Below are 23,181 nucleotides of genomic sequence, written 5' to 3'. Positions count from 1 at the left end.
GCACAAGAAGTTGTGTTTTTGCTTGTACTTTGTTATTTAAATGTTCGCCAATTATTTTTCGAAATGTTTTTAATCCCATATTTTCACTAATTATGTAATGTGTTAGATCGAAAGGCAGATGGAAAATATATTTTTATTTCCGTTTGAGTTATCTTTATGGAATAACATCCCCACTTCAAACATTGCGCTTACTAAATCCGGGTTTTTAGCATCTTTATAACAAATTCTATAATACGAAAATTTCAAATACAAGTTCAAGTGTGTTATCTACACCGTTTCTTTAAAACTTTGGTTTGGAGGTGATTCCTGCCCTCGAGTAACTTTGTGATAGGGCTTTAGGATTTACCGGTCTACATTGTTGCAGTTTGTTTATTATATCTCGCCTCTAATAATTAGGGACTATAAATTTATTCATAAGTAATTACTTGACACAGAATTAATTAATATATCATATGGGGTTACTGCTAAATATAGCAGGGTTCCAGCGGTACTTCCAGCAATCTCTTACCCATTCCTATTTTTAATTTTGGCTAGGTTGACCTTCATCAGACTTAACCCCCATTGCTTAAACTTACAGTTTATTGCTTAATTCACACTGTTGTATACTGTTGCAGTATATAATGACTTCAGGAAAGGTTCTTTTATTCATGATGTCTCGCCTAAATTATCATATGCTTTTAGTTAAGGCTTATACCTGCGGTATTTTCCAGGTTATCCCTAGTTACCAAGTTACTTTCTCCCCAAGAGTTCCATCCGGGTACTTTATTTATCGTTTACACCAATTATCGTAAATATAACTAAACACTTTTATTGCCTTAAAAGTAATTAGTAACTCGGATTCACTAACAAAACTTCACCCCAATTCCATTCATGATAATTTTGACAAAGTTAAAGGGTAACTAATTGTTGACTGCCTTCCAGCACATAAAATCGCTTAACTTTAAATATTGTTACCTTTCTATAATAAGCTAAAAGTAAGGAATATATTATTAGAGTTTTAAAAACGCTTTTTTTCATTTATTATTTTTGTGTATATATAAGCTTCGCATTTTTTTTTTAAGATTTTGGGTTTGCCCTACTAGTGCTTGATATTATTTATCAAAAAATACTGATATTGTGAATTCTTTAAGTAATATCTTAATATAGAAAACTTATTTAGCCGCTTGAGTTAAGCTTTTTCAGTTATTCAACATATACATACTTCCGTACCTTTTGCCTAAAATCAATTTTTATTCGTATAAGTTTTTAGTAATTTTGCAATCTAGCGTAAATAAGTAAATACCAATAAAATACCACATATTGCATCTTTATCGTTTTGCTGCTTATCCAAATTCGTATTTTTTGTGTTTTTCTTCTAGGTTTTTAGAAGGATGTACTCTTAACAATCAAACAAATTGTCCAGAACAAGAGCCTAAGAACATCTCTTCTGGTTCATCAACCTGGAGCTTACGGCAGTCGTTTCAAAGACAAATAAAAGAACTTTTTTGCTTATCCATCCTTAAAAATGATTCGCTGACTATCGAAAAGCTCCTTGATAGAGACTATCTAGGTTTTTATGAGTTTGAGTCGGAAATTCTTTGATACACATTTCATCTTTCTCAGAGCAAGCAGTTCAAATTTTTTCTGCTAACGAAAAGTATTTAACTACTCTCTGTTATAAATTTTTTAAAGAAAGAAGGTTGGCAAAGTTTATGAAAGCTGATTGAGAAACGTAAAAATAAGTTTATTTGCAGTTACTCCTTTGAATAAAATAAACTACATATGGGTTACTTTGTATTTAATAAAGCTGGGAAGAGCTCGATATTGTAAACTTTGTTACGCACCAAAGAACAACTTACTGATAGCAAGACGTAGTTTCTTAATTCATCTTGGGGCCAAAGTGGCGTGCAAAATATGTTAAGCGAATATAGTTATGTCGAATCTTAAAAACTTTTTACAATTCTTGTAACAAATAGCTTCCGAGAATTTGACTCTTTAATGTTTATATTGTTATTTAGTTAATAAAATAACCATTTAAAAAGGCGGCCACCGTGTTTTTTTAAAATCGCCTTTACTTTTCACAGAAGGCGTACGTTTAGCCTTTGGCTACTAAAAAAGTCGGATATATAAGCCCTTTCAGCCCTCCCGAAACATTAGAAGAATTCGCGTTATATAGAAAAGGCAAGACTAACTCCACAACGTCCCTATAATCTGATATACAGCTTTTTTTGCTAGTGACACATAAGTTCGTCATAAAATTACAATTATAGGCAAAGCGTCTAACTAGCATAATAATATTTTCCTTACAAAGGATTCAAGTTAACAGGGTATATAAAACTAATAATATTTGTTTAAAGGCGTGACCAAGAGAATTTACCCCTCCTAGTTTTTATTAGACACACTATAATGTAACTAATCTAATACTTCTGCGCTTATTATAAAAATTTTATTTAGTCAACTTTAATCTTTTCTTTTCTTTTTCAAGCTTCTCTCTGCCTTTTAAGGCATCTCTAAAATTGTGACGATATTTATCTTGTATGAAACTGTCTATTTCGTACCAGCTATTTTTCATATCCAGCTTTACCCTTGCAGAAATCACAAAAGTTGACATCCTCTCTGGGTTCTTGACCAATAGCGATTTATATTTATTCTCTATATAGGAAAGAGCCTTCTGTACATCATCTTTAAAATTATATAAGATAAAGTGAGTCAGAGCACATGTATCAAATAACCTCCTCCTTCATATTCGGGAAATAGATTGCTAAGCGGTTTCTTCCGGATTAAATTTTCAAACAAGTCCTTCTTGTTTAATAACAAAAATATGTGGGTTTGGGAAAAGATTTCGTTATTTAAAGTGTCTTTAAAAACATCAAGGGACTCAAGAAGCCGATTCACAGAATGATCCTCGTACAAAACAGTCTGATAGCTATTCGTAACGCAGAATACCATAATTTTATAATAAAAAAAGCAATAAATCAAGTTTTTAACCCAGCGAGGTTGACAACATATAATATAACGGAAACATCATCAAAGCAGTGGATCCACTTCCTGCGCTCGTTACGCTGCCCACCCACGTCAATTATTCTTATAATTATAAAAGGTTAGCAACAGTAATTACAATAATACAGAAATGTTCTGACGCACGTGTATTTCAATTGTAATTCCCGATGCAGGGCACAAGGAGTAGAAAAGCCCGTTGTAACGATGCCGGTTGTAATAATCCTTGCAAGAACACAATCTTCTTCTTCGGGTTCAAAATTTGGATCCACAAAGCGACACAAGTTATTAAAATAGCTATAAAAGAAGGAAAGGGTTGGTAAGCATTTTAAGGAAATAACAGCACCAAGGAATACAGGTAAGCATGAGTGAAAAATGATCAATAAGCCATAAGCCCAATTAAAACGACAATGTGGGCTTTACTGTGTATAAAAAGCTAAAGGAATCTAATAAAAAGCTCGGAATCCTAAAATTTCGCGACCGCAGAATTACTGTCAAAAGTAACTTATTTACAATTACAACGTAAACTTTTATGCAACAAGTAGCAAATATGTACAATTTCGTGAACAAAAATGTAAAATTAAAAATAAAGATACTAATAAATTACTAATCGACGCCATCTAGACACCAAAACTCGGAGCGACGCTCCAGTAGAGCTTTAACGGGTAGAGAATTCCACAATTTTTCTATAGCAGATTGTATAAACAAAGGGACTTCACATTCCTCATCTTCGAAAGAAAACTTCTGGACTACGTCCTTGCATTCTTTTAACTCGTCGTTGACTTACGTTAAAAAATAGTATAAGATTACTCTTCGTTTTTAAACCGAGAAAATAAAAAGCCAAACACTTAAATAAGCAAAAATTTTACGCTCAGGCGGGTTTTTAACGTAGCCGAATGCGTCCAAAATGGCTTGCATACTACTCACAGTGTTCCGCCTTAAATTAATGGCGAAATTTTTTTTTTCTTCTTGGGTAAAAGTTATTTTGTTTACTAATTTAAATTGTCTTAAAATAGTGCTTTTTCCAGATTCTCCAGCACCTGAAGGTGAACGTAAGATGATATGAATACGTAAAGTACGAAAGAGATAAATAGTGACTGGCCGTAAACAAAAGGTTGAAAAACTTTATACCCAATAATAGAAGCTTAAAAGAGAGCAAACTCTCAATTCGAGATTCCTCTATGAGTATATCGGCTTCAGAGAGAGTTCCTTTGGAACTTTTACATAATAATAAATCGAAAAAAGGCATGATCAAAGATTTAACTTTTTAGCACTTCATAAACCCTAAAGAAAGAAGTAACAATTTAATTATAACTTAAAAACTTGGATAATAAATTAAGTTTATAAAAAAGTCATAATAGCTTATATAATACAATAAAAATTTAAAATAACCACATAGTTCTAAAGTAAAAAATAAGTTGCTATCATCTGCATAGCACTAAGGGGCGTTAATAAACCAAAAAGCTTCTCTAAACCTATGAAAACTTGAACGGACGGAACGATAAAACGGGTATAACGCTCAACCAAATTTGGCTAACCTCAGCTAAATTGGTTAACTAATTAAAAGTGGTGCAAAATACTTATAATGACAACAAATTCCTATAAACTACCAGAAAAATAATTAAACCAATCACTACCTTTGCTTAATTTTTAACGCGCAATAAGTCTACTAAAATGTCTACTAAAATCTGCAATTATATTTTTTTAAAATTTCAATGCAATAAACTTTTATATTTTTTTTAAGTTGTTAACCCCTTATAGGTTACTGGTTATCAAGTTTGTTACTTGTCGTCTAGGTTCAATTTGCAAGAGTAGGTCTAAAGAAATTGACCTAAACGACAGGCTCGGGCTCTGAAACAAACTCTGGTAAGTTTGAGTACCATGTTCCAACGGATTAAACAGCCCAACAAGACATAAAAAAGTGGTAAATTTTTTTTTATTAGTGAACTTATAACAAATCTATTTTAAGTCCCAGGATTTTCCCCATTAAAGGGTTAAGATGGGATGTTTCTATTTAGCAAATAAAAGAGCGGACGGTAGATAAAAAGTTATAATTGAGGGAAACTAAGGAACTGACTTTATAGCTTAGAAATTATATGGAGCAAGTAGGCTTAATAAATAAGGTTATCAAAAAAAAAGCCAGAGCTGCAAAAGACCACAAGATCGTTTAAAATTTTAAGATGACTAAGGAGAGAACTTAAACTTAGAATTAGCTTATAAGTTCTTTTATACCAAAAAAATAATAGGAGCGAAACTTGGGATTACTAAATAGCTAACAGTAATTACCGCTTTAATTATCTGCCATTTAAAATTTTAGTTTCATTTGAATAACACAACTTGCAAGATCGTGCGATAAGTATCCATACACTGTAAAGCTTATGGTTTGACAAATTATTATAAAACGTTTATCAAGCAAAAAGGGTTAATATTAATTAAAAGCGCAAGTAGATTAACTTCTACAGGTTATTGGCGTTGTACCTAATAAAATTCGTTAAATACAGCATTTAGCCCATCAAAACTTTCATCTAAAAATTAAGATGTATGAAAACTTTTCTGGAATTTTTTTGTGTACATTACTTTTTGTCTCGTTAACATTTTATTTAGTAATTGTCTTCCAGGGAAAGTAGATTTTTTAACTGGGTTTACTTATAGGACAACTTAATGAAGATTGTTAGCTCCTAATATCAATAATAACATTTTTCTACTGCTATGCCGCGAAGACAGCTCTTAATAATGATAGCATGATTTATATATCTAATCTGCTTATTCATCAAGTCGGTCTTTGGCTGATCTTAAACACCCTGTTTTCGTCAACTGAAAACTTTTGTAGCCCTTCGGAGGATACAAGTCGTTTTTAAACATGATTTATACTTCTCAAAACCTGCTATCGTGGTTGCCTGACACTATTATTGGAAAACTTGATTTTTTTTTAAACTTATAGGTCTTTAACTAAAGTCTGCTTTACCATTGTGGGGGAGGTTGCTGAAAGTGAAGAGATTAAAGATCAGGTGATATTTAACTAAGTACGCAGTAAGGTCGAACCCCAGCTGGAACTGGATAAAGGAAGGAGCGCTGGAAAGTAGTGGGAAACTAGGATTTTTTTTAAATCAGTTAAATAGAAAAAAGTTAAACATGTTAATAAAAGAAAGTCAGGTTTAGAATTTTATGTAGCGTTCTTATCTTTTTTTATGGTCTTAAATCCTTTAGTACCCTCTTCGAATAATGATTTAGAACAACTTTGACCTTTTCATTACCTTCTTAGCGGGCTCACAAGCTTTGTTAGGTTTTCGTACGTAACAACTTCCGCCTTAAAATATCACCAGCAAAACTGATCATGTTATGAAATAGTATTAACATAGTTCTAATATTTTAACATATTAACGGTTCCATTACAGTTTTGTATGACCTAACCCGAAAAAAAACCGTTTCTTTTCTAACTATACTAGGCGCTGCCTTAATATTTTTCAACTTAATTTTAGTATTATACAAGCTACAGTATTGAACCGAAAAAATAATTTTTTGCAAGTTAGGTGCATCTGTTTTTAATTATTAACTTAGCAAAGCAGACAATCTTCTGTCCAATTAATTACTGTGTTTATATATAAATTAAAAAACTTGCTTATCTTTTAACATTAGAAGCGGCGTTCGATAATATTCTTGTTAAGAGCTGCATTTTAGTAATAAATCATAGAAAATGTTAAGCAAGAAATTTATTTATGCATTAGAATATTATAATTAACAACTTTTTTTTAACCTCCAAGTTGTGTAAGCTTCTAATGGACACTTGCCATTTAGTCATAGCCGAAATATATGTTGAGCCTTTTATGACTAAGTTTTAATTTTAATTAAATTTTTTTATACTTAAAAAGGCTGAAGCAGGCAATAGTAAGGTACTAATGAATCGTCTCTCAATAGATTATTTCTGCGTTCGGTAAGCTGCTCGAAAGAGTATATTCATTGCGTTCAAAGGGGATATCCGGAACAATATAGTTGGAGGGTGTCAGCTCTTATTGTTCCTCAAAGCAGCGAGTAGTTGGCACGGGCAACGGGTGAATTTTTCTAGAAACCTTACATGGTTTCCGCTTTCTTACGACTAGGGCTTGCACTTTCTTCAAAGTAGACATATATAGAATGGGGCCTGGCCTAGAGTTTAGTCAGTGCGTGATTGACGCAATCAAAATAACTGATATGTCAATGAGTAAACCTTATATAGTTGGGGAAAGTACCGGGTTACCGCGCCGGCTATGCTCAGTGGTGTACACTTGTACATCAGAGTTCGCTTTGGAGGGCATGTAAACCTAAACACTAAGATCAGAAAAGTGTGTGCTGAAAGAACAACGGTTATCTTTTGTTACATTACGTTTCCTTTTGATAAAAAGTACTTGCACTTTACTGGGTTTGCGACTTCTTTTGGACAAATAAGCTATAGAGCTGCTTTTATTTTATAAATGGTATTTCCTGGTGCTTCATAGGGACAAAAGATCGAATTACAAGCTTTTTTCAAAGGATGATGGTGTATAAACTTAATTAATGCTCTAAGTAAAGCAGTCCCCTCTAGCCCTAACTCCTATTTTAAATACACCATGAATCCAGAGTGCTTTGCATGGCTAGTGCGTCCTTCCATGACTAGTAACTATTTTCTTTGTAGTCTATTAGTGTGCTAGGCAAGTCGTCGTAAGTGGTACTCGGTTATGAGGTGAGCAACTTGTTTGCATCACTTAAAGCTAGTAGGCTATAGCTGGTAAGTTGTAGTTCCAGGCAGCATTTCCGTATGTCATGCTTGGCTTGATACACAACGTATATTAGCATCGCTTGTTTGCAACAAGATTTTTTTCCTGACACAAAGTGAGGCCGTTTTTAATTTCGCCGTTACACAGTTTACGTGAAACCGCGACAAGAGCCTATATTAATAATGAACCCCACATTATTTCGTTTCGTAACATTGCGCATTCTTATCAGTACGTACTTACAAGACTTTGATTGCTTTGTCGAAAGCAGAAGAGAGAATAACAAACCGGTAACCTTTTCACAGTGGGGGGGGGGGGTCGTGTCATTTTCGGTAGAAAATAGTAAACAGAAACACGGGTTGATTAAGACATTAAAAAATAAAAATAAGCCTGATATCAGCAGAATAAAAATATCCCCTTTGGTTATTTTCATAGTAAGAGTTAAATAAGATAGATCTCCTCTCCCCCGAAAAGAGGATGCTTACCTTAAATGGCAAGATTAACTTTAATCAGCACGCTCTACCTTCGTTTATTTAATGATATTCATATAATTCTTTTTATTTAATATACCAATCCTGTTCCTATACTCAATAATATATTTTACAAATGACCTGTAGTTCATCTTTTATCGTGAATAACGCGGTAGTTATCCGTGAGAGTGACTTCCAAATTATCAGTGAGCAGTGTAACAGAAAAATGTTATTAGTTTTGCTGCGCCATATATACATACAGTTGGAGTAGGCATTGTTACCAGCTTACCTAATACCTTGGGGGGTAAGGCCTTAATATATAGCTGGTATAGGCAATAATATAACGGAGGCATTAATAATGGATAGAACTGCACATGAGTTGGTATATGGGCGTTAGTTTGAGAAGTAGAAAACACTTCACGGTCATAGTATATATGAATAAGGTTTAATGACAAGGCGGAAAATGGCAAACTTTAGAGGTAATTACGCCTAGTGGGGCCGCTAATTTAGTACTAAGTGCATAGAGTACTCTTGTCTTTCAATTCGAGTAAGATAATAGTATGCGACTCAACGACTAATAGTTAAGTGCATCGTAGTGTAATTCGATGCATTTGCTTAGCTTGCTAGAAGGTTTGCGCCCTGCAAATCAAGTCGATCCAGCATGAAAAGTAGGATTATATCTTGTCTAACTTGAATCGAAGAGGATATTGCCGGTCAGTCGTTGATCCCGGCAGCAGACGCTTATGATATGATTGGCCGGATACACAACACCGACAGGCGTCGCTTGCTTCCACGAAAGTTTGCTTCTAACACAATAACAGGAACATCACTTAATAAAAATACAAAATTGACATTAAAAAAGTATTATTAGAACGGATATACGCATAATAACACAAAAATGTCATTTGTAACATAGTTACCTATCTTACACGAGTAAGTTCATTATTCTAAAAAATGATTAACAAATAATATTATTAATGCAAAGTAAATATACATGAATACCGTATTCACTATTCAATAAACAACATTAAAAGGTCAAAAATAATATAAAAGCAAAATAAATAACATTGATTATATTTTAAAGAAGACAAGCCAACACAGATTTTGTTAAGGAAGCCAATGATAGAATAGAGCTATAACATCTGATAAACTAACCACAAATTATTATTAACCAACAAGAACAAATTAAAAACGAAAAAGCAAAATAAATTATTGAAGAAATTATTAAGAGGGATAGACACTTTAAAAAGCATATTATTAACAGCGAATTTGAAACATCTGATATGCAACTCGAAGTTTATAAATATTGATAAACGTATCAGTCCTGCTGGCTCTTTCCTTCGCTTTTTGATGCACAACAATAAAGGATAGAAGGTGTTCACTGTCATTGGAACTTCACCTCAGGAGCTATGAAAATTAACCATCAACGTTGACCCAAAATTTTCGCCTGTTGTTACTAAGGAATACCTTGCTTTTAAAAATTGGTGGTGATGGTCCCCCAGTGCGTTCTTCGTGATTAAAAAGGGATTTGCTTTTTTCCGCATAAGTAAAAATTTTTTCAACAGAAGTCACCAGTTGACGAACAGCATTAGAGAGTACTGCAGCTGCTGGCGCAGTGAGCCTGCCGAGTTTGAAGAAGAGGAAATCGCTATCCCCAGCGTAGAAAGCAACCCGGGTATGAGGGTTGACCGGGCTATAAAAAAAAAGAAAGTCGCGCTACTATAATGCAAAAGGCTAATATGAAGGAGAAGCCTTGTGAAACCCCTTATGTTAGTAGTTTTGAGGGTGGGATCCTCAAGGTACAAAATGAGCACGTTAAAAAAGCGGTAGAGAGGGTCATTGCTCGCAATTTGTGGAGCAAGCCTTGTGCCAAAATTGGTCAAACTTTTTGTCGAAGTTAAAACCTAAAATTAAACGCAAGAGTCTCTATTCCACTCAATCAAGAAACTGCACTTAGGAAATACAAATTGGCACTTAGCCGGAAACGGCTACCACCAAAATATGCTTTCAAGCGGCCAGTAAGTGACTTCCCCTACTTTGCCAAATGCCTACAAAAACCTGATAGGCCTGACTTTTGTTAGCACGATAGAAGAAAAGGGAATTTTTTTGTTGCGTATGTAGAGGGCTTGTGAGTAAAATTTGCAGTTGTATGCCAGAGGGTGTGTTCTTCACCTAAGTTTGCTTTTGTGCACTGCGCAGTAAGGTGACTCTCGCAGCATTTAACACTTGCACTCTGCTCGAAGACCTAATAGCGTATGGGAAATAATGAGCTTGTGTTGCGAAGCTATTAAACGCAAGAGGCGGATCATCATAAAACAACCACGACCGAAAGGAAAAAAATTGCGTTGTGTCACTGGCCCAACTTAATAATCATAATACTCCTGTATATTAGCTTTCACTAAATAACATGACCTTATTAATTACAGTTATCCCTAGTGAGTAAGCAAAAAACGTTGCCTATATATAGTAAATTCTATGCTCAAGCTGTTTTTTAAACAAACCCGAATCGAACCTAAATGGGGGACTATGTTATTTTTTTAATTGGCATAAGTATTATTTTAATAATTCACTCGAAGCGATCTATGCACCAATAATCAAGGAGTTTGACCTCCGTTAAAATATATACCTTAAATAAATATAATTTGTCATATATTTCTTCTTCACTAGGAGGGTATAGAAGATGAAAACTCATATATATAACAATGGGACACCGCCACCGCTCTTAACAGGTTTTTTTGTATACCTTTAGAGAAATGTCATAAAATGCCTTTATGTTTAATATAACACAGTACTTTGGCTAGAATATATTTTTAAGAAAAGTGCGGTTATCAAGCCGACTGAGTTTAAAATATTTATTAGTTAAGGCGTGTGTATTCATATTTACAGTAATTCAAAGAAGAGTGTTTATATATTATATTAATTTTATTCTTCTTGTTTACTGAGAATTAAGTTGATATGTTGGTGGCTTTTTCTTTGCTTAAAAGTGGGTTTTCTGTGTTTTATGTTCTGTAGTAACATGCTTTTATTACGCTTTGATTATCTCGTACTCCGAATGGTTGGTTAACTGTTAAGTTTATCGACACTAGCTACTATAGTAACTACTACAATACAAAGATTACTTGAATGGTTGGTTATATATTTATTAGTAAGAGTGCTTTAGACCAGCAGCTTACAGCCCCTCAAGCTTGTAGATGATGAATAAACGAAAACCACAAGAACCTTTTTTTCTTCTCTCTTCTACGCTATATATTAATGCGTTACGAGACGTAATAATATAATATTATAAGGTATAATTTTTATTTTTAAACTGATTGAGCTTTATATATTTTACCACTGGTTAAGAATAGGACGATTGGTACTTAGAGTGGTTATATTCCCCACATTTATACCGATTCGAAGCATGTCTTACCCTTCTTCCCGAAAGCTGTAGAGGAAGGGTGGATTATTCAACCACACTTTACTTTTCTGTCTATTATGCTGTTATATTTCAAATTTTTTTGTATATTTTCATAAACCATGAGTTATAGACTTTTTCTAACTGATGGAAGTGGTTAAGATCTAAAACAGTGTAATTAAAGTTGTGATTTCCTTGCTAACAATATATTTGACATTCGGTTGAAACTTCCCCACTGATGAAGTAGATTCGACCGTGCTGAGTGGTCGATAAAAACTATCGACTAAATTCTAGGGGATATGGCAAAAAATGTACTAGATAAATAAAATAGTATATAGTGCTGGTTATATAATCAGAAAATACTTGCCTTAATTTTTCAATAACGTTTTTCTTAGTTTCTCCCTTTCTAAACGCTCTTTTAACATCAACCCTGGGGTCAGAGTGTAACTTTTTAGTTTAGACTCTTTCTTTTGCAAACCTTTTTTGGTTCTTTAGTTTTGGATAGGGTCAAATATTTTTTAAGGATTTTTTTTTGTAATTTCGTTGTGTTCTAGATTATCACTAGACAGAGTTGATATGCCACATTTATTAAGGCAGTAAATAGTACTAATAGGCGTTTTAATTTCTTATGCTCGAGGTACCTTGTCGAGGAAAGTTAGTGAATCAACTTTGGCTGTGTTATATGCATTGTCTCTGATTGTGCTTAATACAAAGTTACATTCTGAAAAAGCAAGTCTGTTAATAGACCACAATCCAGGCTTTTTGCATCCACTAATAATTTACTTATGGTAAACGTTTAAAAAAACACAAACATTATCTTCAATGTCTCTAATGGTAACTATTTATCCAGGATGAGAAGTCGTTTAATCGTCATATGCCTATAATAAAAAGTCGAATTACTGGGCCATAAACTCCCACATCCCCGCGTTCAGATACTAGAGTATGTGGATTGTGTAGGTGTGGGAGGGAGCGGGAACAATGGAAGCGTAATTCCATTAATGGATTCACAGAGGTATGGGATTCATGATTGTTAATGAGTGGCAACATTCTATGGTTTGTTAAACATTTGGTATATTAAACGATAGTTTTATGACTAATTTTTTTTCCCGATCATCTAGACCGATCTATTGCTTAAGACCAGGGGATACGGGGCCGTCAGTTAAATATTCCTCGGGGTGTCTAACCCGTAGAATTAATTACACAGGAGGAATTATTTTCTCTATTACATTAATAATTCTTACTAATGTTACTATTTCTCCTTCTCTAGAGGACATCTGAGAAACTTTTATTTATCTTTCATGGTTAACACGTTTACAGGTCTCACAACTGTCGTTGCTCCTGTCTCATTATGATTGCATATCTGTTTAGGTCTAAACTTATATTTGTCATTAAAAAAACACAATTTTTAGTAAAATCCCCACCCCTTTGCTTATTAAAAGCAGTACTTTCATGAGACTAGTACTTCCTGGTTTTCATAGTGATTGAGAGATATGAAACCTTTCAATCTTATCAGTCATTTTATTTACAGCCCAAGCAGAGGGCTATTTGCGTATATGTAATGCCTTTGCAAACTCACATCCTAGCATACGTGTTTGACTGTATGGAAAACCGTAGTTGAAATTTGATGAGTTCTTTTAATTATGCGCGAGTTGGGCTCCCTCGTGTTTTCTAACTACTTGCTTAACTGCGTCTTTGTTTCTATGTATTCTTTTCCCAATTCCTTCCCTTCTCCATCAGAATCTGAGTTTTTTAATAAGGTTTAGTTATTTTAAAAAAATCTACTTTACCAAGCATTGTGAGTTATACCATGATTTCTAGCTGCTTCTCTAGTACCGTATTTTTTTCTCAAGCAATCTTATATTTTGCTTGCTTCATCATTTGTTCGTTTACTCCCCTATTTGTCTTCGGAACATATCTTTGAGGAATAAAGAATAAATTTAGAGTTAAAACAAATTATTTATTAAAAAGTACAGGACGTAGATTCTCTCAAGATAAACTATACTATTATATATCCACTCTATGAACTAGGTACTTACTAAAAACTAGATTATTTTATCGATTATTGCGGAGATTAACCTATACCAATATATATATTTGTGTGCTAATCCTAAGATTTAAATTAATAACAGTTGTCAATAGCCACTTCGCTTACTGAGGACAAGAGGTAACATGAGCAACAAGGGACCACATGAGAAATTTTTGAGTGCGATACATTTTCTTTAATTATATTTCTCATACTAACGGCTCAGATTTTCAGTCCTCAAGAAAATGGGAAGTTTCATTAATAATATATTAAATTTCAGTCTCTTCTTATTATAATAAGTTTATTACTATGACCTCATGATTCGCGGATTAAACCTTTGAATACATTTTTTTGTGCATGTTATATTTAAGTTTTCTGACGTTAACTAGCTAACTTACAAATAAGCAAAAAGGAAATCAACTGACTCGAGTAATGACTCGAGTAAATCATTAACTATTAAAAGTATATTAATAACCTAAAAAGAGAGTTCACAGCTTACAAACTTCGTAAAAAGTTCAACAGCACCGTAAAGAGGTATGTAGCGCTTGGTATTAATTTTTAATAGTCGGTCCACTAGTGGGCGAGATGAAACCACCAGAACAACCGAACATTTTCTTATTTAGTGAAGGCGTAAGACAAGATCTCAAAGGGAAAAGACTAACTGTAATAATAATCAACCATTAAATAGCTAATCAGCCCAAAATAATTTTGGTTTATATTCGTTTCTAAAGTTACTTTTTTAATTTAATATTCTACGATCCTGTATTCTACATTATTTCGGTGCAATTTACTAAGTTAGCTAATTTATTTGTATTTAAAATTTAAAGTCTTCTACTTAAATAACTTGTTAATATTTTAACAAATGTAAAAAATTTACTCTCTCAACATGCGTGGCATACTACTATAAAGCTAATAAGTTAGCAAAGGTTTATAACAAGTGTACTTAGTGAGTGTATATAAGTTAGTGAGGGCTAAGTTGTAAAGTTGTGTATATAAGCCCGGCCAGTGGCGTGGCCCGTGATCTTCTACCGCATACTTGGAGGGTGGTCTTCTTCTTGCGTTGAGTAGGGCCGCTAGGCTAGTGAAATTAATAAACTGTAATACAAAGTTTTTGTATTACATAATCTTTATTATACCTTGTTCACTGATGAAAGAGTGTTAGTGTACTAAAATAACACAAAAACATGTTTTTTTTTCTTCATTATTTTTTTTTATAATTTTAAGTCAATCCTCAGATGGATCTGTTCCGCTTACTCTGTAATCCCCCCTTCCAGAAGGCCTAGGCTGCAAGGTATTGGAATTTAAAAGGGCGAGGTTATATACGCAACCATTAAGACCGAAAAAGAGTGTCACGACGGATGGGAATCGAAAACCCACGACATTGAGTATGCGCGTCAGTACTTTTTAACCTCTGAGCTACGACGAATCCTTAATCCCGTTTTAATGGTTTTACACGTATTTAAACCGTTTACAAGTGCTCAGCAGGTTTCCTTCAGAAAGAATTATATAAGCTGTCGCGAGGGTCTAAGAAACTTAGCAAAAAATATTGGGGCATATGTCCTTTATTTGTTCTAACATAATGGAAAACCGCTTAAAACCACCACCAGAGGGGCACCGAATGTTGCTCAAAAGGTATATATATTATTAAATTTTGTTTATAGGGAAGTAGTTGTACAAGTGGTCATTAAACCAGAAAATGAGAGTTGGCACCGATGAGAATCGGCTCCGCGGCCTTGAAATTGCACCGCAACGGTTTAATCACTTAGCTAGGGTGACAATTCAATTTCTTGGTCGAAAAATTACGTATTCATCTTTTGTTGTGTATAAAAGAGCACTAGACCACCGACTCAACACTAACCTCAACGCAAGCTCAACCACACGAGAATGCTTGTAGAATAGAATTTATGATAGAAAAGTCGAGTTAAACTTTATTATTCTTTAGCAAACTCAAACAAACGCTTATTTAAACAGCGGTTTCGTGCTATATATATAGTATTCTTTTGGATAATATCGTAAAACCCTGAGCAATCACACTAATTTTTTTACTTAATGGGGTTGTCGGAGTTTTTTAATTATACTTAAGTAAATTTTGGTTTCCTTTTTTGTTAAAACACCAGAGGTTGTGTTTATGCTTGTTCTTTGTTATATGGAAAAACTATTAAATAAATGAATAAAATATTTGTTATTCCGGTTATGTTAGGTAAAGTTTGAGTAACACGCTTATTGTTGTGTGAAATGTGGTTTAGTATATACTTATGTTTCTGGGGTGATAATTTTTTGGTTTTTATGTCGCTAGATGGTTATGGGATGATATGTTTGATTTTGTATAGGAAATTTCTAAGTTATTCTTTTACATAGTGGTATGCAATGTCTATATAGCGCAGTCTTCTATTAAGATCGTTTCCTTAAGTGACGTTGCTAAAGGGTTCGTTGTCTGTGTAAATTAGCTTTTCAACTTTTTGTTTTTAAAAAAGTTTTTTTTAATAAAGTTTTTGAGGGCTTTTACTCCGGTAATAGCTTTGCTCAAGGCTACATCTTTCATTAAAAATGTAGATTTGTGTATTCTGCTTCTGTCTACTTTTCTCTTCCATTGCACTAAGTTATACCTAATGGTGATGTGACCCATGGTTGTCCTTCTGTCGTACGTATTTACCCAAAATGAGGCTGAGTAGCATCGTATTTGCATAGGAGCCGTGGAATTGTTATCTTTTCCAAAATATATAGAGTGCCCTTTGTTGTCTACTAGGTGAACTGAGCACCCGTTTTGCTGATACTAGATGAGTATCGTCATAGTTATGTCAAAATCTCCCTAGGTGAGAGTTGGTAGAGGAGAGTTCCAGGCGTGTGAAGCCTGCAATATACCTAAACTTCATATAAAACGAGCATAGTCTCTGTTTAATTCATTGTAATCTGGGGGTTTGAGTTGGTTTTCGTTAGTAGTGGGGATTTAATTTTCTTGCAAAGTATTTATTTATTTCGTGGGCTCCGCCTATTTGTGTTATGAGGGCCCCTTGATTAATTAGTATTTCGTTAATAGTCTTCTCATGTCTGAGCCTAGAATCCCTCTCCTGTGTTCAACGGGTACTACATAGTAATCTTCCTGAAACTTGTTCATCAGATAAGATTGGTCTCCAAATAGAAACAATCATCTACGTAGGTTCCTATTATTGTTTCACGTTCGCAGAAATAGAAGACGCAGTTGTCAATGAGAGAGTGTTTAAATATGATGTTTGATGTCTTGCTCACTCCTTTAGTGCATAAATTGCAACGTTAATTTGACACACATTTTTGATTCTTTTGGTAGTGTTGCTTGAGTAGGCAACCCTTGCCGTGGGTCTAATGTATCCTTAATTAGATACATGCCTGGAAGTATATGATCGCAGAGAGAATTTTCGAGTTTTATGTGTAAGAAAGCTGTGCTTATTTCGGCTATGTGGCATATTTTTGAGCTGTGCCATAGTTATCAGTATCCGAAGTGTGTACTTTTGTCGAGAACTTAAGAATATGTTTCATGGTAGTTGATGCCTTTCTTTTGCATATTTCCCCTGGAATTGAGTTCACCTTTATGACGGTTGTCATGCATTATATGTAAGACCTACATGTTTCGGAAATCTTTTAATGTCCTGGGAGATTTCATATCGACGAATTAATGTGAAATCCTTGTGCCTCATGGTTGATTTCAGCTCCAACATAGCAGCTTTTTTAATAGTCCTCTCTATCAATGTTTTCTATAGCTTCTACATAGGTAAGTAGTGAGCTGTATTTGGCTTCTATGTCGATATCTGAGTCCTATTTAAAAAGTATGTCTGTTTTAACCTTTTTAGATTATTTAATCGGTGCTTCATTCTGCTGCGCTATTTGATAGCTAGTAGTTTCGACTCATTAGTTGACCGTTTGTCTATTTTTTTGGACTGGTGGGCTTTCGTTCTAATACTGTGTGTTTTAAATCTGATGGACTTCCTGCGGTAGTCCCTTAAAGGATGTTGAGTGGGATGATGCGGAGTCTTCGATGTTTTTGGTCTGTTCTTTTATATTTATGTGTGCTTGTGGTTTTATTAAGGGATAAAGGTCGTTAAAACTGTTTTGTTTTGTAACTGTTCTTCTTGGGTATCTTTGTTCGATCTTTCTCGTTAAGTTTTTGTCATTGTTGCCAATTTTAGTCCATCTAACTACTATTTGTTCTTTGTTATTTTCGATTGGTTCCATGACTTTTGTTTTGGTAGTGTGTAAGTTTAGCTACTATTATTTGGTGTGTTTTCCCTCTGTAAGTGTTATACTTGTGTCTAATTCTTTAATCTTGACGTCTTGGTCTATATTGCGGAATTCAGTGAATTCCTAGGCCCTTTGACCCTTTCTTGAAATTTGTGGAGCTTCGAGTTTTCTTAATTTTTCCATTTTAGCAGTTTGGTTATCGTCGAAAGTGACTTTTTTATTGTCTTCAGATCCTTGTGTTGTATAAACTGTATTTCCCGTTCTTCTTGGAGGACTTTGCTCAATTGGTTCCTCATCTTTAATTTTTATGTGGCAGGTATTTTTCAAAGCTCATAAAGTTTTGTGATTTAATTATTTTTCCCTGTTTCTAAGTTTAAGATTCTGTATTCGTCATCTGCGCTAAAATTTTGGTGTTGATAGCATAATTCCGTTTATTATACGGTCTTCTGACTCTGTGTTTTCTGTCTCGGATTGTATATTTGACTATGCATCCAAGGGGTTTGTAATGTTGAATAGGTTTCTTCTCAGGGTATCAGTTTCGTTATTACGAGGGAGTCGATTAATTATGAATACTGCGTTAGTCATCGCTTCATCCCAGTATTCAGGGCATGACCCAGATTGTTTTAGAAAATACCTTATCATAATACGGAGTGTTTGAATAGATATTGCTCTGAACATATACTAATGAGAACCCTTAAGAGCAGTTGATATTACATTTTCGACTTTATGAATTCGTTTTAAGATGTCTTCGTTAATAAATTCCGTACCATTATCAACTCTGATTGCTTTGGGGATTGATGGGTTGTTAAGTATGTACTTATTATGAGCCGATACTGTCGATACTCAGCCGTAAAGGGTGTATTTAATTTGATCTTAGGCTCTGATGAACTTAATAAATATCTGGGGTCTAGCACCTGATTTAATTATAGCGTGTCGAATGTCAAGTTTCGAGATTTTGTCCCACTGCGGTGTGTCGATGTATAGCAGTTCGCCTGGTTCCTTCTGTTTATAAGACTGATGTACTTATTAACCTTTTCCTTTTTTTATTTCATGGCGACACAAAATGTCATAACCTTGGTTCCTAAATGGTTGTAATCCAGGTATTATATATTATAGATGATTGTAGCTTGTGTCCGTATTTTACGTATTCTAGTAGGACTGTCTTGGTCGGTATGTATTTGTCGTTCAGGTTTGCGAAATTTCTCTGGTTAATTTAAAAGTTATGATTGTGTGGAACATTAATATGGTAAAGACCGTTTCTTCATCATCCCACTCATCACTGCTTGTTCGTTTATTGGGTTTATTGCGGCTGTTTTAGCGTTGATCGTGGTATACCCCCTTTCCTCCAACTTTTCGACTGATAAAAGATTGTGCTTGAAGAACTTGTCAAAGAGAGCCATGCTATGATTAACCATGATGAGTTTTCCTGCTTTCTATGCGTGCATTTTCCTCCCCCCCTTCCTTGTATAATGTTTATGATGTTGTTTTCGTCTTTAATATCGTATATTAGTTTTTCATCCTTAATAACGTGTGGATATGCAGCCGTGTCAAAAGTCTGTGTGAAAGGGCGCTGATCCTTATGTCAGAGGGGAGGGCTTAGTTAAAGGTTTAATTTTAAAGAGTTGTAATGGCTAGTGTCGTGCTGGATTCCAGGTTCACTGTCATTATTTATTAGATTTCGATGGTCTTGAAGTACTGCTGTGTTTGTGTTGTTAAAGTATGCATTTCTTCTTTTCTTTTTTTCAAGTTGTTTCACTGTGCCCTATGTTGTGGCAAAATGTGCAATGGGAAAATTTAGGCCTACAGTATTTATGATTGTGTAGGGCGATAAATATGTAACGCCTGCATGTCGTCTCTGAGTGTCCAATATTTTGACAATAGGTGCACTGTTTGTCTTTGTATTTGCATTGCTGTGGAGGATGATTTCCGTTGAATCTGAAGCATTTTGTGTTATGGCTTATTTTTTTGTGGTGCCATGATGAGGGCCAATGCGTTTCCGCTGGTGTCGCTTTTCTTTGCGTCTATTACTTCGTAGATATTTATGTTATACCTGTTTTTGGCATGAGGTAATGAGTTTAATGCATATGCATAGTCAATGTTTTCATTGTTGTTACTGTAGTGTTGTTCTAATGGTATTGAATCATACTTCTATTTTTCGCCGCTTCGATGGATTAAGGCAATCCTTTTAAGCAAATCAGTAAATTTAGGTAGGTTATTAGTCATCTCTTCCACGGTGCACTCCTCTTGAATCATGGCGGCTAGGCGGTCAAGCCTGTTGCGAATTGCTGTTTGCTTTCTTTACTTTGGGTTTGTTGCATTGCTAAGCCCCCTGGGCTTTACCATTAAAATAACTAGTGATTGACCAAATACATTCTTGACGGTTTGAACGGCTAATTCTGGTTTGGTTAGGTTCAAACCTTTTAAATCTGGTTTTCTATTGCAAAGTGGACAGCTTATCACTCTTATTCCAATCGTTGACTTCTTTAGTAGTTCGTTTTTGGGCGTGGGCTCCTCACTAAAGAAAACGTCATGCATGCCTTGTTCAGTTAAAGCTAGCTTAATATCCAAGAGCCATTCTCACAGTTGACTGCTTTCCTGCAGTATTGGCAGTTTTTATAAGAGTTCATTATTAAGTGTTTCCCACGCTCAGTGTGTTTGATAGAGGCCAACGTACTAGAATTATTGACTGAGAAACCAAGTTAAACCTTAGCAAAATTTAGCAAACTCGAATAACGCTTATTAGAATAGCGACATTCGTGCTCTATATATATAGTACTTCTTCGGACAATTTCGGGAAATCTGAGCCAATCATTTTAAATTCAATTTAAATTTTTCTCTTAAGGAGGGTGCCCGAATTAGAATTAAACTTTTCCTTTCTTGAAAAAACAAATGAGGTTGCGTTTATGATTGTTCTTTGTTATATGGAAAAGCTACCAAATATTTGACTAAATGTTTGTTAAACTGTTTCTCAGGTATCATTTCCCAGCGAAAATTTAGGGGGTTTAGGTTCTGTGTTTTCAATATTTTGTTTTTAGAGTTGTGTTTTAAACTGTGTCTTAGGTGTTTTTGTGTACTGTGTGATTGTGTTACCGCATTTAGATTGACATTTATAATAATTAAATAATACTACAGAAGAGCTCGAGCCCTTAACTGCTGCAAGGCTGAAAGGTTTTACAACCTTGTGTTCGTCTCCCTCTAGCACCTAATCGCGGGCAGATTATTAGATAAAGCTCAGATAAGGTTCCCTGTGCTTTCCTGGCATAGCAAAAATCTATATAAGGCTTCACCCCACTCTCGAACCTTTTTTTAACTAGGTTGGTTGTCCTCCATGGCCCCTGCGAATTTGTGGTTCCTCGCGTTTACAGTTTCCTTTTCACTTGTCTTTTGTTTGCCGTCAAAAGTTGAGAATGGTAGCCACTTATCAATGGCTGACTTGAAGTTTTTACAGAAGAAGCTCTATCAAGGGCCTATAACTTACAATAGACTTGAAGATTTTGATAACTTCTTACAATTATAAAAATAAATCAACTGTATGTTATTAAACTTTCTGTGAGGCCTTACCTATTTAATCTGTATACCAGAGTAACTTATTGACTAGCACTTAATGTCTAGAGGAGTATTTGAGATCCGTCTATTACCTTACTAAAATTAGACGTCTTTTACTAGTTTAGTTACCTTCCTGTTATCCGCTCAAATTATTTCAATAATATAAGTGTTTCGGGTTACGCTTGTTTTTGTTATCGTCTTCAAATTTTGGAATTATATGACACTTTATGAAACTTTTAAATTAGTAAAGACGTGATGTGTATTTTCAGGGATATACCTGACAGCAATGGAGAGAAAGGATTCGCCTTTTGGCGACGAGCAACTTTTTTTTTAAAGCTTCTTAACGTACCGTTAACGTATAACTGCTGTACAAGCCCTTTTCTTTAAAATTTAGCTCTTGTAATTTTGAAATTTAATTCTTTTTTTTATTAATAGCGCCACATATAGTATATGGAACAGTATATATTCATTTTTTTAAGTACTCACTAATTTTTAATAACCTAGTTGTTTTTAAATAATAGTTATCCACTAAAAGTAGATTATACTAACAGGTGTTCGTAGAATTGTTTTCATAAAGGGCATAGAATAGTATGTTGGGTTTATTGTGGGTTTAAGGCAAGAAGGCATATAACTGTTTCTTTTTCTACTGGTAAAACAAATAAGCAAGAGAACCACTTTGGTAAATTACTGTCTGCCTTTATAATGAAAGAATTCGTGGTCAGGATTTAAAGGTATAAGCCGCTATGGTTTAAATAATTCAAAATTGTGCTTCTAAGTAAAAGTAAAAGTAAGGAGAAGTTCAGCAAAAGATAAAATAGTTATTAAATAATAGCTGCACCCTTAAATTCTCTTTTAAAAAGACCAACATATTTTAATGCAGGTCTTCAGAAATATAGGATATACTTATATTTCTCTCAAAATAACGGAAAATTATTTAAAGTTCAGGCGCTTGAAAAATTTAAGCACTTAATGCGTTATAGTGCCGAAAGGAACGGAACTGCAAAGTGCACATAAAATACTAAGACTGGTATAACTTTTGAAATTTTTATTGTTAGGAAAGTTCTCTAATCGCTAGGTTGTTTGTAAGCTTGCAGAATATAAGAAACAATTATTTTAACAGCGTAAACATTTAGTATAAAATCTTTTTTACAGAAATAATTTTGATCTAATTTTGCAAAATAAACGAAGAAATAATCTATCTCTTGCTTCCAACAACTAGAAAACCCAAGATAAACTATGCTGTGCATGCTACTTCATTTTCTATGGTATGTTGTCTTTATACTTCACGATGTATACAGAGCGAAAACTTTTGTTATTACAACAATATTTAGATCAGCTTTTGACCAACACAGGGCTCGTACAAATTAGTTGCAGTAAAAGAGCAAAGCTACCTTATTTTGTGTTCTTTTTGGAGTAGTTGTCTCTACTACAAGGTAGTGTTATTACTTTATAACTTTAAATCCACGACCACAAACCATTTAGTGAGGAGACAGTGAGGACCTCTAAGGTGGGGGGGGGGGGTGGTGGTGGTGGCATTTGTATACAAATTTTATTCACACTTGACACTTGTTAATAGTAACAGGTAAATCCTACCGGAGTGATCATTTCTATACAAATTAAAATACGAACCCCTTCGTTCAATTTTATCTACCTTGGGCCTTGTAAGTTATATATTACATTCTCTCAGAAAACATTAGTACATGTATACTTTATATTAATGTCTAATAGAAATTATTTATTAAATACTTACAGTTAACTTTCATAGTTTACGGTAATTAAAATAATAAATCAGTGCCTTTTTTGTAAGAAGAATTTTTTTTTATAAGTTTTTAT

The 23,181-nt window shown here is 34.2% G+C and overlaps 1 protein-coding gene and 1 long non-coding RNA gene across 2 annotated transcripts; one reads left to right on the top strand and one right to left on the bottom strand.

The window, feature by feature from the left end:
- The first annotated feature begins 564 nt into the window (after positions 1-564).
- On the top strand, positions 565-1,675 carry LOC135119988 (uncharacterized). Its single transcript, XR_010278459.1, has 5 exons — positions 565-635; positions 682-757; positions 823-895; positions 1,359-1,549; positions 1,603-1,675. It is a non-coding gene; the product is annotated as an uncharacterized LOC135119988 (long non-coding RNA).
- Positions 1,676-2,425: 750 nt separating this feature from the next.
- Positions 2,426-4,213, bottom strand: LOC135120010 (guanine nucleotide-binding protein alpha-8 subunit-like). Its single transcript, XM_064044369.1, has 7 exons — positions 4,108-4,213; positions 3,846-4,016; positions 3,584-3,758; positions 3,124-3,273; positions 2,968-3,063; positions 2,712-2,905; positions 2,426-2,661 (listed from the first exon to the last, which is right to left on the bottom strand). Exons 2-7 carry the CDS (start codon positions 3,892-3,894, stop codon positions 2,426-2,428), a joined length of 900 nt encoding a protein of 299 aa, XP_063900439.1. The 5' UTR covers positions 3,895-4,016; positions 4,108-4,213.
- Between the last annotated feature and the right edge of the window lie 18,968 nt (positions 4,214-23,181).

The sequence above is a fragment of the Zophobas morio genome, unplaced genomic scaffold, assembly GCF_036711695.1.
Source record: "Zophobas morio isolate AGI-343-1 ecotype UQ-CSIRO unplaced genomic scaffold, CSIRO_AGI_Zmor_V1 ptg000329l, whole genome shotgun sequence".
In the NCBI taxonomy this organism is placed as follows: Eukaryota; Metazoa; Arthropoda; class Insecta; order Coleoptera; family Tenebrionidae; genus Zophobas; species Zophobas morio.
Note: the sequence above shows the minus strand (reverse complement) of the source record. Positions and strands in the feature narration are given on the sequence as shown.

What these genes read in the sequence shown, in the direction of transcription:
- LOC135120010 (XM_064044369.1), bottom strand. Translation starts at nt 3,894, where the DNA reads ATGCAAGCCATTTTGGACGCATTCGGCTACGTTAAAAACCCGCCTGAG. An exon ending in TGTCTAGATGGCGTCGATTA is followed by an intron (nt 3,274 to 3,583) that starts GTAATTTATTAG and finishes CTTCTTTTATAG; the next exon opens with CTATTTTAATAACTTGTGTC. An exon ending in TCCCGAATATGAAGGAGGAG is followed by an intron (nt 2,662 to 2,711) that starts GTTATTTGATAC and finishes ATAATTTTAAAG; the next exon opens with ATGATGTACAGAAGGCTCTT.